At 38.1% G+C, this 17,316-nt stretch overlaps 2 protein-coding genes across 2 annotated transcripts; both read left to right on the top strand.

Moving 5' to 3' along the window:
• Positions 1-1,761: 1,761 nt before the first annotated feature.
• LOC134601960 (olfactory receptor 11L1-like) lies at positions 1,762-2,697 on the top strand. Its single transcript, XM_063446466.1, has one exon. It carries the CDS (start codon positions 1,762-1,764, stop codon positions 2,695-2,697), a length of 936 nt encoding a protein of 311 aa, XP_063302536.1.
• An 11,675-nt stretch (positions 2,698-14,372) lies between these two features.
• Positions 14,373-16,946, top strand: LOC134601959 (olfactory receptor 11L1-like). The gene is made up of 2 exons (XM_063446465.1): positions 14,373-14,434; positions 15,987-16,946. The coding sequence occupies exons 1-2, from the start codon at positions 14,432-14,434 to the stop codon at positions 16,944-16,946; spliced, it is 963 nt and encodes a 320-aa protein (XP_063302535.1). The 5' UTR covers positions 14,373-14,431.
• Positions 16,947-17,316: the final 370 nt, after the last annotated feature.

The following is a 17,316-nucleotide window of genomic DNA, read 5'->3' as shown; positions in this document are numbered from 1 at the left end:
TATAACATCAGCTTCATTGAGGATCCAATAGTGGATAAGTGACAAAAAAACATATGAGTTTGAAGCTGTGAGGTTTGTTTAAATGACATGTTGGAAATATGGCCAAACAAATCGTAATGCCAAAGAAGGCCCCATGATGGGGTTTTTGCACACTAAACATTTTATAATATTCACCATTTTTGTGGCAAGAAGTTTATGAATTTTCTGCCACTTTTTCTGCCAGAAAACTATACCATTTCATTTCTCATTTGTCCTCCACTCTAAATTTGAAATGGAAATTTCTGTGACAAACTAGTTGACTTTACTATAAAGAAACTGGAACTTTTTAAATAACTTTTAGACAAACCCAGAAGGTAGATTTACAAATTCCAATTTAAAAGTCTGTCTTAGCTTCTTTGGGTCTTCATCTGGTGGTAGAACATCCGGCTCCTAATTTTGGATGAAATTTCATGTGACAATATGTATCTATGATGTCCATTACTTTTATAATTTTGGACTATTAAACGTTTATTTATTAGGCTGTCATGTGTGACTTATTTTTTTTGCTATAATTAAGTGGAAAACATAATTCAAATAAACTATTTGGGGAACGTTAATATGCTCTTTGAGGACTTATTAGCTCTTTAAGGACTCTTTCTTGTTAGCTTCAAAATTATAAATATGGCATTAATGATGCAGTCTTTAATGATGCTGAAGAGCATTCACTATGTGTGAATCCAGAATGGAGAAAGGTGTGCATTTAATATTAGGTGATTTTCGCTGGACATCGTGAGAATGAAAATATCAAAAAGAAATGTTACTACAAAAGAACACATTTGGAAGAATTAATGGTAGCTATATTAACTAAGCTTTACATATTATTATTTTTTTAAATTTAATATTCTTCTTAATTTATTTTTAGAAGTCATTATTTATTAAAAAATTGGAACTCAAAACTAATCGCTATATGGGATTATTTGATTTGAAAATTAGATCCCTAAATTGAGCAAATCATAATATAGATAGCTGTTAAGATTGCTGGTACTGCATCACTCCTGCATTCCTACCAGGACCATGAATTTATGTATGTAAGTCAGTTTTAAGGTATAGGAGACACAGAAACTAAACAAATAAGTCTGGTGTATGTTTGTCATATCTTGTCTATGTTTTAAATGTTATGTATGTAAATTTATACAAGAAATAACAATTTAACAATATTTAATAAAAATAAATAAATAAGCAATAGTAGAAATTTAAAGTAGATTTATGATGAATAAATTAAATGAATACATTATTTATTAGTTTTTGCACATCGAAAAAAATCTATTGAGATCATAACTGTACTGGATAAAAGAATGATACTACAATTAAATATTATACTATAATTTTATATAATCTCCTCATTTCGCCTTTGTTTTCAGTCCTACATAGTCAAGTCATCAACATTCTTTTTGACTTGCCGTTATTGATGCTGCTGATCAAACGTTAGTACTAAAAACAAAAATAATTTCTATTTTTCTTCAGATTGTAATTTGGATTTTTTTGTACTGCCAGGCTAAAGACCACTAAACATCACAGCTTGGCAAAAGAGAATACTGAAAAAAAAAGTCTCCTACATGGTATATACATTTTAGCTTGATTAAAATCATCTTATATGTATGTTTTATTGTCACATTACAGACTAAAATAACATTTGTACTTATATAAACGTGTTTGTGGGTGGCATGTGTTTTGTAGTGAACAACACTTGGCATCTACATTTTGTTACTTTCCCAGCAGATTATGAGTGACCAAAATCAGACATTCTTCAATGAATTCTTTCTCCTTGGATTTCAGAATCTCCAAAATTTCAGGATTCCAGTCTTCCTTCTTATTCTTAATATATATACCACCACGATGAGCGGAAATATTATCATTATCTTTTTGGTGTCAAAAAGTTGCACCTTACATTCCCCCATGTACTTTTTCCTCTGTCATTTGTCATTGTGTGATATCTTATTTACCTCAAACATTGTGCCCACCATGCTTCATGTTATATTGAAAGAAGGCAGTTCTATTTCCCACTTCTGTTGCCTCACCCAACTTCAGATTTTTGGTTCCTGTGGTACTGCAGAGTGCTATATTCTCACTGTAATGTCTTATGACCGATATTTAGCTATTTGTTACCCACTGCATTACTCTACTGTCATGGACTTTAAAAGGTGCATTAGTCTTGTTGCATTGTCCTGGTCATTTGGCTTTCTTTTTGCTTTAATGTCTCGTGTCTTGCTTGGTGGTTTACAGTTCTGTAATCTTAATATTATTGACCACTTCTTCTGTGATTTCCTTCCTCTATTAGAGCTTTCCTGTTCGGATACATTTATAGTTGAAATGGAAGCTTTCATGGTTATTCCATTTATTGTTCTCTTCCCATTTGTATTTGTCATTGTCACATATGTCTATATCTTCTTCACCATCCTCGGCATCTCCTCCACTACTGGGAGACAGAAAACCTTCTCCACTTGTAGCTCTCATTTGACAGTTGTGTGCTTATTTTATGGGACACTAATTAGTATCTATCTCAGTCCATCCAGAGGATATGCATTAAATATCAACAAGTTCACTTCTCTTTTTTACACTGTGGTGACCCCATTGTTTAACCCCATTATTTATAGCATGAGAAATAAAGAAATTAGAAATGCAGTTCATGTATTATTTAGAGAGAAGCAAGTAACATAGAAACATAGAATGTGATGGCAGATAAGAACCATTCAGCTCATCTAGGCTGCTGAATATTTCAAAATAATTTTAATTAGTTTAATTAAACTCTCTCACTGTGTTAACCTCTACCACTTCAGCTGGAAGGCTATTCCATGCATCCACTACCCTCTCAGTAAAGTAATACTTCCTGATATTATTTTTAAACCTTTGTCCCTCTAATTTTAGACTATGTCCTCTTGTTGTGGTCGTTTTTCTTCTTTTAAATATAGTCTCCTCCTTTACTGTGTTGATTCCCTTTATGTATTTAAATGTTTCTATCATATCCCCCCTGTCTCGTCTTTCCTCCAAGCTATACATGTTAAGATCCTTTAACCTTTCCTGGTAAGTTTTATCCTGCAATCCATGAACCAGTTTAGCAGCCCTTCTCTGAACTCTTTCTAGAGTTTCAATATCCTTCTGAAGATACGGTCTCCAGTACTGCGTACTCCAAGTACATTCAATACTTTCTGAATCTTAGAGAAGATATCTCTCACATCATTGAAGTGTATAGAACAATATGGCTTCAGTTTAATAAGTTTTTTAGATGATTCAATACTAGAAGTATTTCCACGTGATATATCTACAGAAGCCATCATTAAAGTCTACGGTAATTTTTTTGTGGCTAAATCATAAAGAAATGTTTCCAACAGTTTAATCACATGGCAACCTTATTACGTCAAGGTCTATATTTGATATTTTATTATAAACATGTGTACTTGTATAATAGCTCGATACACATGTGGATTCCTGTATTACTTAGTGTAAGAAGCTGCATTATTTCATGAAAAGGTTGAAATGATTTTGAGAAAAGCTTTGTAGTAAGATGGGAATTGTTGGACATTCGGACAAAAGGGTGGTAGACTTCAGGTAAACAGATGATGATCAAGACAGAAATTCATCTTTTAGAGATAGAAGAGCCTTTGCACAGATGACAGAACATTATCTTTCTTCGACCGAGTATAAGGGGAATCCACTTCCAGAAATGGGCCTGGTTTAAAATGAGTTGATGAAAACATCAAGGATTAAAATGAGATTGTTGAATAGAGCAACTGAGCAATTTAACCTAATCTGCATTCAATAAGGTGAGGGTAGCCAGCTGAACTATAAATGACTGCACTACATAGAGAAAATGTTTTTTTTTTTATAAACTTGATTAGAAGAGAAAATGAGGAAAGGGATAATAGTGTAAGATTGAAAAGTGCGATGTTGATAAAAATAAAATGTGTCCAAGCCATCTACCTTGAAGTCACAGGGTCAGGAGCAATGCATAAACCAGAGGAAAATCTTGAGGGTGTATTGATGTTACAAATTGTTTGATACTTCAGATAATTCAAAAAGATATCAAGGGTTCTTTTTTTTCCTGATAAGATACATTGTTTGTACTCTATAAATCCTCTGTTTAATGTGTGACTTACCCCTGTAATGTGCATGATCTACAGGGCAAACATAAACATGTTCTAGCATAATATGTATAAAACAAAACATGAAACAAATTTTGTTTTATTAATATGTTAAATACGACATACATGTAACACTTATTTACACTTACATATTACAAAAACAGATTATGGATTAATAATCCATTGCGGTATATAGTAATGGATTTTGTACTTTACCATTTACAGTACTTAGAACAAAAAATAAATTCCTGCTAAATAGTTACATTTTATGTAAATGTATTTATTAGGAAAGTATTTCTTTTTCAAAAAGAATGTATCCATTTATTAATTATTAAACAATATTTTAAATTCAGGAGTTGCAGGTCTACTCTGTGGGTGACACCTTAGGTGAGTGGTTGAATGCTTGATTAGTTGTTTGTTGCTCCCTGTGTGCCAGTTTCCTCCACAATGTCACAAAGAGTGCAGCTTGTTCATGAAGTCAGGCCTTTCACAGCAGTTGAGGGTGTACGTAGTGTCTGCCATGTTTTATTTCTCCATAGCGGCAGTCGGTTCCTGCAGCACCAGCCTCTGTGCTTGTCGCAGCTGCGGTGCATCCCAGGAGCAAACCAGGATCACCCCTGCTGGTCCACAGGTAGGGAGGGGTTGGAGGTTAGCAGGTCTGCACCCCAGATGTAGGGGCATGGAGAACAACAGCCTACCCCCAGCTCTGTCACCCACTGGCCGCAGTAAACCACCTCAGGCTCCCGGTAGTGATAATGCCCAGGGAAGGTGTCCAGGGTACCCCCGATGTAGGTAGCACACTTTTGTGTTGGTTAGAAATTCAGAATATAAGAATATTCCCGGCAAATCATCTGATTAACCGGGAGACATTTCAGCATGTATCTGTTCAGGTTACTGGTCAGGCTCTGCCCTCCTGAAATTCACTTTTAGTGAATTTCTTGGTAAAACATCACTTCTCGGTAAAACATCACTAGTCCACTGCCTTGCCTAACTCATGTCATCATGCAATCTCAAAGGTAATGACCTCATATGATTAGAAGACCAAACATGTTAGGCAAGTCTGTGGGACTAGTGAAGGAAAAGTTGATTGCTACTTCTGCATCCTCAGCTGGAACTTTTTGAGTGATTTACACAGGTTTCTGGAGCTTAAAGGAAAAGCACTGTTGCATACAATATGCTTAAGGGGACGCTATAGTCACCAGGACAACTACAGCTCTGGTGTGTATAGCATGTCCCTGCAGGCATTTTCATGTAAACACTGCATTACTGACTAGCATCACCACACTCAGACGGCCACTATGGTGCTTCCTTTGGATTTTCAGCACCTCCACGCTCTGTATGGAGACACTGAACTTTCCCCATAAAGATACATTGGTTCAATGCATCTCTATGAGGAGGTGCTGATTGGCGCAGTTCAGCGTTTTAATGAGTGTGCGCATTAACCTTTCCAATATTTTCCTACAGGAAAGCATTGGACTGGCTGAGATAATCAATTCTGATTATTTTTAGCCAAAAGGTGAGATTGGAGCAGAGCTAGCGCTGTCAGACTTGCTTAGGGTCGGAATAAAGGTACATTTTAAACCTATTTAAGGGGGCCAGTGGGGGCCAGGTACCTAAATAATGTTTTTAACACTGTAGGGTCAGGAATACACAACTATTCCTTTATTGAGAGTTATTGTTTTAGTTTTGTCAAGTTTTCATTTATTATCAAGTGCAAACAGGGGCGTACCTAGAGCATTTGGCACCTGGGGCGGGACCTATTTTTGGCACCCCCCTTACCCCCTCCCCCCTCAACTTTAAATATAAAAACAACCAAAACATTTTTTATGTATTTAGCACTAAGCAGTGTTTGTGTGTTTAAATGTATGCATGTTTTTGTATGGAGTATATGTGAGTGAATGTAGCGGTGTGTTTGTATGTAGTGTTGGCGTTTAAATGCAAGCATGCATTTGTGTGTTGTGTGGTATTTGAATGCAGTGGTATGGTTATATATAATGGTGGGGTTTGTATGTAGTGTTAACGTTGAAATGCATGAGTGTATTTGTGTCTAGTGTTGGAGAGATTTTTAGATGTCTGCACATATACACATACACAGACATACACACATGCAGATACATATACACACAAACACAGTCACACACAGATACACATGCAGACATCGTGGCAACTCTAGGAACAATATATGTGGGGGGGCACATAAGATACCACAGTCAAAACAGGAGGGGGAGCAGTAAAACTTCTCACTAGGGGATGGGGTAATATGCTGCCATTGGCTGTCTGATGCCAGCATGCTGTGTTCTGCATGCTGGCATCTGACTACACATTTGCATATAATTCACATTAGCCACCCAGATTTCTTGTTGTGGGCTGGCTGACACCTCTCAATTTCAATCTTTGTTTAGCAGATAATTCCTCTATTTGCTATCCTTTGTGGGATTGCCATATTTAAGGACACCAAATAAGGAGCTATCTGCTAAACAGCACCCTCATTTGGTAACTTTAAATATGGAAATCTCACATACGGGCACCAATTCAGGGAATTATCTATTAAACAGCTAAAGGATTAAAAAAAAAAACGCCCTCTTCTTATTTTCAGTTGTTTAGTAGATAAATCCCTTATTTGTTATCCTTATGTGGGATTGCAATATTTAAGGACAGGAAATAAGGGAGCTATCTACTAAACACATATGCAGAGATACACACAATCACACACATAATCACAGATATACACAAACACAATCACTGACACACACACATACAATCACATACATACACACATTTAATAATTACGAGGTCCACCCAGCCTTCCTACCTTGCTCTAGAAGGGCTGGAGTGGATCCTCAGTCCCTGGTGGTCAGTGGTTGCTGCTGGGATCTCTGTGCTCTTTCTGCACAGGTCCATCACACGCCCTGTAATGATGCCGAGGCCGCGATGACATCATATCCTGGCTGCTGGCTCACTGCAGGGCGAAGACTGTCAGACACAGTCAGATGCACACAGTCCCACACACAGTCACTCACACACAGTTACAGGCAGACAGTCAAACACGCAGGCAATCACACAGGCAGACAGTCACACATACACACACAGATTCACAGACAGTCACACACACAATCACAGGCAGACAGTCACACATACACACAACACAGTCACAGACAGTCACTCAAACACACCCACAATCACAGGCAGACAGTCACACACACACACAGTCACAGACAGTCACACACAGAGTCACAGGCAGACAGTCACACATACACACAACACAGCCACAGACAGTCACATACACAATCAGAGGCAGACAGTCACACACACACACACACACACACACACACAATCACAGGCAGACAGTCAGACACACACAGACACACACAGGCAGACAGTCACACACACACAGTCACACAGACAATCACAGGCAGACAATCACAGGCAGTCACACACACAAACAATCAGAGGCAGACAGTCACACACACACAAACAATCACAGGCAGACAGTCACACACACAGTCACAGACAGTCACTCAAACCCTCAATCACAGGCAGACAATCACACAGACAATCACAGGCAGACAATCACACACACAGTCACACAGACAATCACAGGCAGACATTCACACACACAGTCACACAGACAATCGCAGGCAGACAATCACAGGCAGTCACACACACACAGGCAGACAATCACACACACAGTCAAAGACAGTCACCATCACAGTTACACACACACACACAGTCAAAGACAGTCACAATCATAGTTGCACACACACACAGTCAAAGACAGTCACAATCACAGTTACACACACAGTCAAAGACAGTCACAATCACAGTTACACACAGCACACACTCTCTCACTTACAGTAAGCTTGGGCTGGAGGAGGAGTGGATTCAGTCCCTCTGGCTCCTGTGCTGTGTTGGGGAAGCAGGGACTCCTTCCTGCTTCCCCTCTGTGTGCAGCAGTATGAGGCTGCATGTAGCTCCACCCCCATGCCTGGCTTGGCTCCGCCCCCACGGCCGTTCTGGCTCCGCCCCCAAATCTCCGTGCAGCCAGATCTCCAGCTCCTGCTGCCAGCCCCTGCGTGTGAGCTGTGTCGGCTGCCCGGCGCCCTGCTGCTATGGCAACCGGTGCAGCCACACAGCTCACTGAACTACAAGCCTGGCCAGCCCTGGTGGCACCCCCCTGCATGATGGCACCCGGGGCGGACCGCCCCCCCCCCCCCCCTTAGTACGCCACTGAGTGCAAAGATAATGTAATGAACTATACATAGTTTTGATAATTTATAAACCTGTGCACTTTTCTTTTTTCTGTACAAAGGAATATGTTTTAAAGGTTAAACTTAGCGGACTCTTCGCTAGCCATGTGTATTTCTTGATGGCCACAGTCTACTCAACTTCAGATGGTAATGTTTGCTGTATAAAGTAACTTGTCACAGAACACACATCCTCACAAACTAGTTTTACAAATATGTCTAATAATTCATTATACTCCAATGGTCTCCACAGTCATCGGTTTCTAACCCAGCTGAGTACAGATAAACATAGCATTGACAGATCTGTATAAACTAAATAAACCACATTTTTAGATTGTTACTTGTTTCCTTGACATTATTGACGAATGAAGCTGATCTTTTTTAACCTGGTGCTGTACTGGTTAAACCTTTGTTCAAATAATCCTATATTAAAGCAACACTCCAGGCACCATGGCAACATTATCTTAATAAAGGTGTTATGGTGCTTGGAGATACTAAGTACTACATTTTCTAAAATAAATCCATTTACAAGCAGTCTAACCATACATTTGTGTAAACAGCACCATCCTCTCTTCTTATCTTCCTACACGAATAGGCTGAGGAGTCATCATAGTTTTCTCAATTGTAAGGTAATTCATTAGAAACTCTCAGACTATCACCGCCACCCATATGGATAAGTGGGTTGTTTTTTTTTTAAATGACATGGTGAAAGTCTGGCCAGACACAACTTAATGCCAAGGGCCCAATGCCCACTACCAGTCCCTTCATCATTAAAAAAGTGCTGTGTTCATACTGATCATTCTTGACTTGTTAAGATGGTATTTTCTTCCTATGAATTGCAAACATCACTCTTCTGAATAGTATAAATAATGTAACAACAACGTTTTTGTCAGTCCACACACAGTGAAATAAAAGAGGGGAAGCAATCTCTAGAAAAGTGCTGATGTAAAAAAAAATTATAAAAAAAAAGAACTAGTAATAATAGTACAATAGTACTTTGGGTGCAAACATGAAATGAATGTTGTGGCAAAACCAACCTCGCCACTGGGCATTGGAGAAGCCTGTTTGCCCGCCTCCTGCCTGCTGACTATGGCCCCTGGGAGATTTGGCCCTTTAACTCCTTAAGGACCAAACTTCTGGAATAAAAGGGAATCATGACATGTCACACATGTCATGTGTCCTTCAGGGGTTAAATACAGTATTTGGGCATATTGTATTTTATTATGCTGCTGCTGGCCCTTTAAGAATCATCTGGGGACATACTGTGACTTTGTGTGACAATGCCCCTTTAAGACGGTGTCCCCAGTGTCCCCAGACTTGGTTAAAATATTTTTGTTCCTTGCTATTTCCCACTTGGTTCAGTAAATGGGGCTTACTGAACCAAGTACCACACAGGTGGACCACCCAGAAGTGGAAGTATGCAGGCAATTTACCTCCCAGGCTGGGAACCTGCTGTAGGTAAATTGCCGACCGCTGGGTGGCCGCAGTTCGTGCAAACCAACACGTGGCGGCAGCCATCTTTGTTCATTCGAACGAGGTCAGCGGTATGTGTAGCCAAATTCATGGAACTGAAATTGGCTACACATTTCACCGAACACCGCTGACCCTTACCTTCTCCTACAATGTGTTTTCAGCTTCAGAGACTAAGTCCCGTTCGGCAGTTTGAACTCACTGCTACTAAGCCAAATGCACGAACGGCCTCGTTCGTGCATTCGAAAGGGGACTTAGTCATTTTTCTGCATAAAATTGACCGGCCGCACAGCCCAAATCTATGGAACTGTTTTGGGCAGGAAAATGTGCTTGCGTTCGGTCATAAAGGACTTCCGTCTAACTTTTTATGTACTGGAGGGATTTGTATGATTTTTGGGTATGTTTATATTTAAAGTATGCTGATTCTGAATATGTATGTTTTATGTGAATATTATGCATATTTTTAAAGTAACAGTGTATGTATCAAAAGTGTATTTTTCCTGCCTGTGATAAATTACATTAACCCATTGTGTTCAGTAATTATATCACAGACAGAGGGGAGGGATTGTATGTTTGTGCTGGGTGTATTTTACGGTTCTCCTGTAAATGATTGGTTGTACTGTGGGATGTCCCCTTTCATGGGGACTTGCACAAAAGCCAGTGTGTGGTCATTAAAGATCAGTTCCTGCTTGACCCTCAAAAAGAAGTGTTGTCTCGTTATTGGGGGGGGGGGGGATTTATTGTATACTGTTCCAGTTTGACTGCTAGGAGTGTAAACCTATTCGTATGTTTTTTCCTATTCGGCTGTTTACAGCATTCAAATGTTTGAGAGCATTCATATGCCTCTCCGATTCGGTGGTTGTGGTGTCTGCTGCAGTGCTTGGAGTCCTCAGGAAGCGCTAGGAGCATCCTTCAATGGAGGTACCCAGTCGGGTTGCCCGTTGATCCGTTACAAATATGATTGGTGATATTTGTAAAAGTGTTGCAGACACCATTAGGTCTAAATTACATCACATTTTTGGGCACCATTTATATTAAATATATAATATTATTATGATATATTTCATAATATTTTATGATATCTGTTGCGTCTTTATTGCACATTAAACATTAAATTATGTTTTTAATATTCACCCGTTTTGTGACAATTACTTTTAGACAAACCCAGAATTGCAATTAGATATTATGTCGGAGGTTCTTTACATAGTTACAAAGCTTACAAAGTCCATCAAGTTTAGCCTTTCTCGCATCTGTTTTTGCTGTTGATCCAAGTTGGCAACAAACTAGGACAAAAACTTCACCAGAATGGCAGTCACATCTCTCCTTGGATCAAGACGCTATTACCGCAAAAATTAAAATTTATATTCATTCATATTATGTTTTTGCAAGTTACATAGGTACATAGCTGAAAAGAGACTTGCGTCTGTAGCTCCGCTTCCTGTACCCCGGCTGGATATCTCCGCCAAGGACTGCTTCCTAGCTGCAACAGGGGAAAACCTCAGCGCTTCTGCTGTGCCTTGCCGTGCCTCTGCCGTCGCCGTGCCTTGACTGGGGTCCTTCTGGAGCCTCTCCGCCCTGGGCAGGATAGGGGACTAGCTCTATTCCCTCCCAGGGACTGGACTACACACACCAATTTTAGTTCCATGCACTCTACCACCAAACACAGCTGCCTGCATTTGTGCAACACGATGGCCACCAACTCAGTTCCCATGTGTTTGTGCATATGAACAGTGGCCACCCAGCTGAACACTAAGAATGCATACTAAGAGTGGGAAAACAGTTATGGAGGTGTCAGGAGAGGTGGTCCGCAGTTCGTGGGTTTGTTCAGTTCCCAAACAATAAAGGAAAACCACACAAACCGAGTCTTTTAAAGATCTGTTACAGGGCCCATAGTCATTGGGCAGGAGGCTAGCCAGCAGGCTTGTCCAGGAGTTCATGGCAAATGTATGTGGGAAGTAGAATTTGTCACAGCGTCCATCAAGTTCAGCCTTTCTCACATGTTTTTTTGCTGTTGATCGAAAAGAAGCAAAAAAATCCAGTCTGAAGGACTTCCAATTTTGCAACAAACTAGGAAAAAATTCCTTCTTGACCCCAAAATATCAGTCAGATGTCTCCTTGGATCAAGAAGCTATTACCCCACTAATTAGAAATTATATCCCTGTATATTATGTTTTTTCAAGTATTTATCCAATTGCTGTTTACACATCTGTATGGACTCTAATAAAACCACCTCTTCAGGCAGAGCATTCCATATATATCCTTATAGTTCTTACTGTAAAAAAAACCTTTTCTTTGCCTTAGATGAAATCTCCTTTCGTCCAGCCTAAATGTGTGACCTTGTGTCCTATGTATAGCCCTGTTTATGAATAGATTTCCAGATAAAGGTTTGTACTGGCCCCGAATATATTTGTATAATGTTATCATATCCCTTCTTAGGCGCCATTTTTCCAAACTAAAGAGATTTAAATTGTTTAACCTTTTTTCATAACTAAAATGCTCCATTCCTTCTATATATTTGGTAGCCCGTCTCGGCACTTTTTATAGTGCCATACTATCCTCCTCTAGAACAGGTGCCCAAAATTGCACAGCATAGTTAAGGTGTGGTCTTACCAGTGATTTATAAAGAGGCAAATTTAAATTTTCATCCTGAGACTTTATGCACCTATTTATACATGACAAAACCTTTCAGGCCTTAGGAAGTGCCAATTGACATTGGATATTATTGCCTAGTTTGTTGTTTATAACAATTCACAAATCCTTCTTATGTTTTGTTTTCTATACTTTACTACCATTGAGGCAGGGGTGTATCTATCACGAGGCAAACAAGGCATTTGCCTTGGGCGGCACTTGTCAATGGGGCGGCAAAATGCCTTGTTTGCCTAGTGAGAGATACATATTACAGATTTAGATAAAAGCTGTAAGAAGAAAAAAAAAAAACGATCAATCCGACGCCCCCTCGCACTTGCCACTCTCTCTCTGCTCTGCTCTGTCCCTGCTTCCTGATTAATGTCTGTTGCCATGGAGAGCAGAGAGCAAGCCGACCTCCCACGAGAAGCAGCATGCACCCTTCAGAGCCTCCTTCTATTCTAGCCGGGCAGCACATGCGGTCCGTGGAGGAGGAGTGCAGACATGCTGTCAGAATAGTTAAGCTCCGCTGAGCTGTGACAGGGAGAAACCGGGAAAAGCTGCAGTCTGTGGGTTTTTTTTTTGGGACTCTGCAGAGTGGGTGAGTAATTTAAATTTAACATATGAATGTATTTTTTTTATTTTTTTATTTTAACAGCAATAAATCCCCCATATTATTTTTTTGGCACTGTTTAAAGAACAAACCCCTTATTCCTATTGTATTTTATAAGTCTTTTGTAGTAATGCAATTTTTTTCCCTTATTATTATTAATTTTATTATTTAATTATAATAAAATGTAATTTATAATTATTATATAATTTATTTTATTATTATTTTTTTATTATTACTACTTTTTTTTTAAAAGGTAAATTGACTGTCCTCAAAAGTCACAATAGGTTCTCGCCTGATTGTCCCCATATGCACCCCCCTGTCCTGCACAAATTTAGTCAGGACATCCAGACATGCTATGTCTGTTGATTTTCACTGTCGCTATATCTGTTGATTTTCACTGATGCTATGCATGTTGGTTGATTTTCACTGACGCTACACCTGTTGGCTGATTTTCACTGACGCTACGTCTGTTGATTTTCACTGACGCTACGTCTGTTGATTTTCATTGACGCTACGTCTGTTGATTTTCATTGACGCTACGTCTTTTGATTTTCACTGACGTTACGCCTGTTGGCTGATATTCACTGACGCTACGCCTGTTGATTTTCACTGACGCTACGTCTGTTGATTTTCACTGATGCTACGTCTGTTGATTTTCACTGACGCTACGTCTGTTGATTTTCACTGACGCTACGTCTGTTGATTTTCACTGACGCTACGTCTGTTGATTTTCACTGACGCTACATCTGTTGATTTTCACTGACGCTACGTCTGTTGATTTTAACTGATTAAGGGGGTGCCGAGTTTAGTCTCGCCTAGGGCAGCAAAAAACCAAGATACACCACTGCATTGAGGGTACAAGTTGCTTGTGCATGCTTTACCCAAAAGTGCATAACTTTGCATTTTTTTCACATTAAATGTCATCTGCCATTAGGTTTTCATCTGGTAGTAGAACAATTGGCTCTTAATTTTGGATGAAATTTCATGTGACAATATGTATCTGTGGTGTCCATTACTTTTATAATTCTGGACTATTAAATGTTTATTTATTAGGCAGTCATGCCTGACTTATTTTCTTGCTATAATTAAGTGGGAAACATAATTCAAATAAACTATTTGGGGAACGTTAATATGCTCTTTGAGGAATTATCAGCTCTTCAAGGACTCTTTCTTGTTAGCTTCAAAATTATAAATATGGCATTAATGATGCAGTCTTTAATGATGCTGAAGAGCATTCACTATGTGTGAATCCAGAATGGAGGAAGGTGTGCATTTAATATTAGGTGATTTTCGCTGGACATCGTGAGAATGGAGCCATGTAAAAGAAGTGGTAATACAAAAGAACACAATTAGAAGAATGAATGGTACATATATATAAATTAAGCTTTACATGTTGATTTTTTTTCTATCTTAGCTAATACTTCTTAAAAATTGAGGAAATAATTGAAATATTTTCTACTTTAATTTGTTTTATAAATCATTGTTTATTAAACAGAATTAAAAATGAGTAAGCAATAGTAGAACTCTATAGCCGATTTATGATGAATACATTAAATGAATAATTTGTTTATTATTATTTGTATTTTTGAAACATATATGAAGATCTAACTGTAATGGGTGAAAGTAAGTACAATACTGCAATCAAATATTATATTATAGGTTCGTAAAAATTCTTCATATCTCCCTTGTTTTCAGGTCTTCATAGTCAAGTCATCAACATTCTTACTTACTTTTTGTCATTATTGATGCTGCTGATCAAACTTTAGTTTAGTGAAATAAAAACAATACCCACTATTCTCAAAAAAAGGATAAACAATTAAATAATTAGTATTTTTCATTAAATAAAAATTAATAATTACTGATGACCACTCAAATTTGTCTGAATTTAGGCCAATTACGGGCTGTCTGAATTCCATAACTCCCAAACGTCATATGGAAGTTAAACTGAACAAACGACTTGTGCAACGGACAAGCATTTTTGTTTGATATGTGATTTATGTTACCTTTAAAAAAAGAAAAAGAAAAAAAGATGATTGATGGAAAATTATTGATCACTAAATGTCGATTTTACTCACAGATCAAGTAAGAAGTGTGCAACAGAGGGGAAAAATTGATGAGCAGTTAAAATACACACATATATATATAATAATATATATAATAATTTTAATACATGTACAATATATAAATATACTTTTTACTGCTCCTTCTCTTTTTCCCCTTCTGACAACTTTTTGTCACTTGACCTGTAAACCAATGGCACAAAAATACACATATCAGTATACTGGAAAGTATATACATAATATTCACATTTCTACTATGTATTTTAAGCTGTTGGATACTAAGCTACTGCTGCTGTAAGCGCGGTGCTTTATCTTTGTGTTTTATAATATTCACATTTGTATTTCATAAATATATGAAAACAAATAAAAAGTGGACTTAACAAAGTGTCCAAGCAATAAAATCTACCAAAATGCATATCTGCTGACTGAGGAAGTTGACCTAGCGAAATGCAGTTTGGGAGATTTTATTGACTTGAAACTCTGTTAAGTGCACTTTTTATTTCTTTTTGTACATTTATGTTTAATACATCTGTTATTCAAGCACTATTGACAGTTGCTCCAGGTATAAAGCTAGGGTTGTGTCACCCAACAAATTGATGTGTTGTACTTGTGTTTTATATGACTTTGAAAGTTGGTGAAGGAAGAAAGGTTACCCTGCACAAGTGTTTTGAGCTGCTATTGATTCATATTTTGATTCGTATTTATAATAGTTCAGTAGTGCTATAATGTTTATGTAATTATTTACTTGTTTTTTATTGTCCCATTACAGTCTAAAATAACTTATAAACTAATATATACATTTTTTTGAGGTGTGGCATTTGATTTGCAGTGAACATTTTTTTTTTAACTTTCCCAGCAGATTATAAGTGATCAAAATCAGACCTTCTTCAATGAATTCTTTCTCCTTGGATTTCAGAATCTCCAAAATTTCAGGATTCCAGTCTTCATTCTCATTCTTATAATATATGCCATCATAATGAGCGGAAATATTATCATTGTCTTTTTGGTGTCCAAGAGTCACACCTTACATTCCCCCATGTACTTTTTCCTCTGTCATTTGTCATTGTGTGATATCTTATTTACCTCAAACATTGTGCCCACCATGCTTCATGTTATATTGAAAGAAGGCAGTTCTATTTCCCACTTCTGTTGCCTCACCCAACTTCAGATTTTTGGTTCCTGTGGTACTGCAGAGTGCTATATTCTCACTGTAATGTCTTATGACCGATATTTAGCTATTTGTGACCCACTGCATTACTCTACTGTCATGGACTTTAAAAGGTGCATTAGTCTTGTTGCATTGTCCTGGTCATTTGGCTTTCTGTTTGCTTTAATTTCACGTGTCTTGCTTGGTGGTTTACAGTTCTGTCATCTTAATATTATTGACCACTTCTTCTGTGATTTCCTTCCTCTATTAGAGCTTTCCTGTTCGGATACATTTATAGTTGAAATGGAAGCTTTCATGGTTATTCCATTTATTGTTCTCTTCCCATTTGTATTTGTCATTGTCACGTATGTCTATATCTTCTTCACCATCTTCGGCATCTCCTCCACTACTGGGAGACAGAAAGCCTTCTCCACGTGCAGCTCTCATTTGACAGTTGTGTGCTTATTTTATGGGACACTAATTAGTATCTATCTCAGTCCATCCAGAGGAAATGCATTAAATATAAACAAGTTCACTTCTCTTTTTTACACTGTGGTGACCCCATTGTTTAACCCCATTATTTATAGCATGAGAAATAAAGAAATTAGAAAAGCAGTTCATGTATTATTTAGGGAAAAACGGGTACGTTCAATGTTTTCTGAATCTTAGAGAAGATATCTCTCCCTCATAGAAGCGTATAGAACAATATGGCTCCAATTTAACAAGTTTTCCAAATGATTCAATGCTAGAAATATTTATATGGAAGTTTAGCTAAATCATTTGAAAAAATTTCCAACAATTTAATCACTAGGAAAGCTTATTAAATCAAGGTCTATATTGGTTATTTAATCTCGTCCTTGTATCTTTTTTGTGACATAAAATTAAGCAATAAAGGGGGGCGTGGCCGACTACGGAGCCTAATGGACGCTTGCTGAATTAGCTCCAAAGGACCCGGGCACTAATCCGTTGCAATCGGAGACTAAAAAGCGAAATGGGCAACCATAAAAAGCAAGGTACTACTCAGGGGCATACAGGGAGA

This window comes from Pelobates fuscus, chromosome 3 (genome assembly GCF_036172605.1).
Source record: "Pelobates fuscus isolate aPelFus1 chromosome 3, aPelFus1.pri, whole genome shotgun sequence".
Lineage (NCBI taxonomy): Eukaryota > Metazoa > Chordata > Amphibia > Anura > Pelobatidae > Pelobates > Pelobates fuscus.
This window is presented reverse-complemented; position numbering and strand designations above follow the sequence as displayed.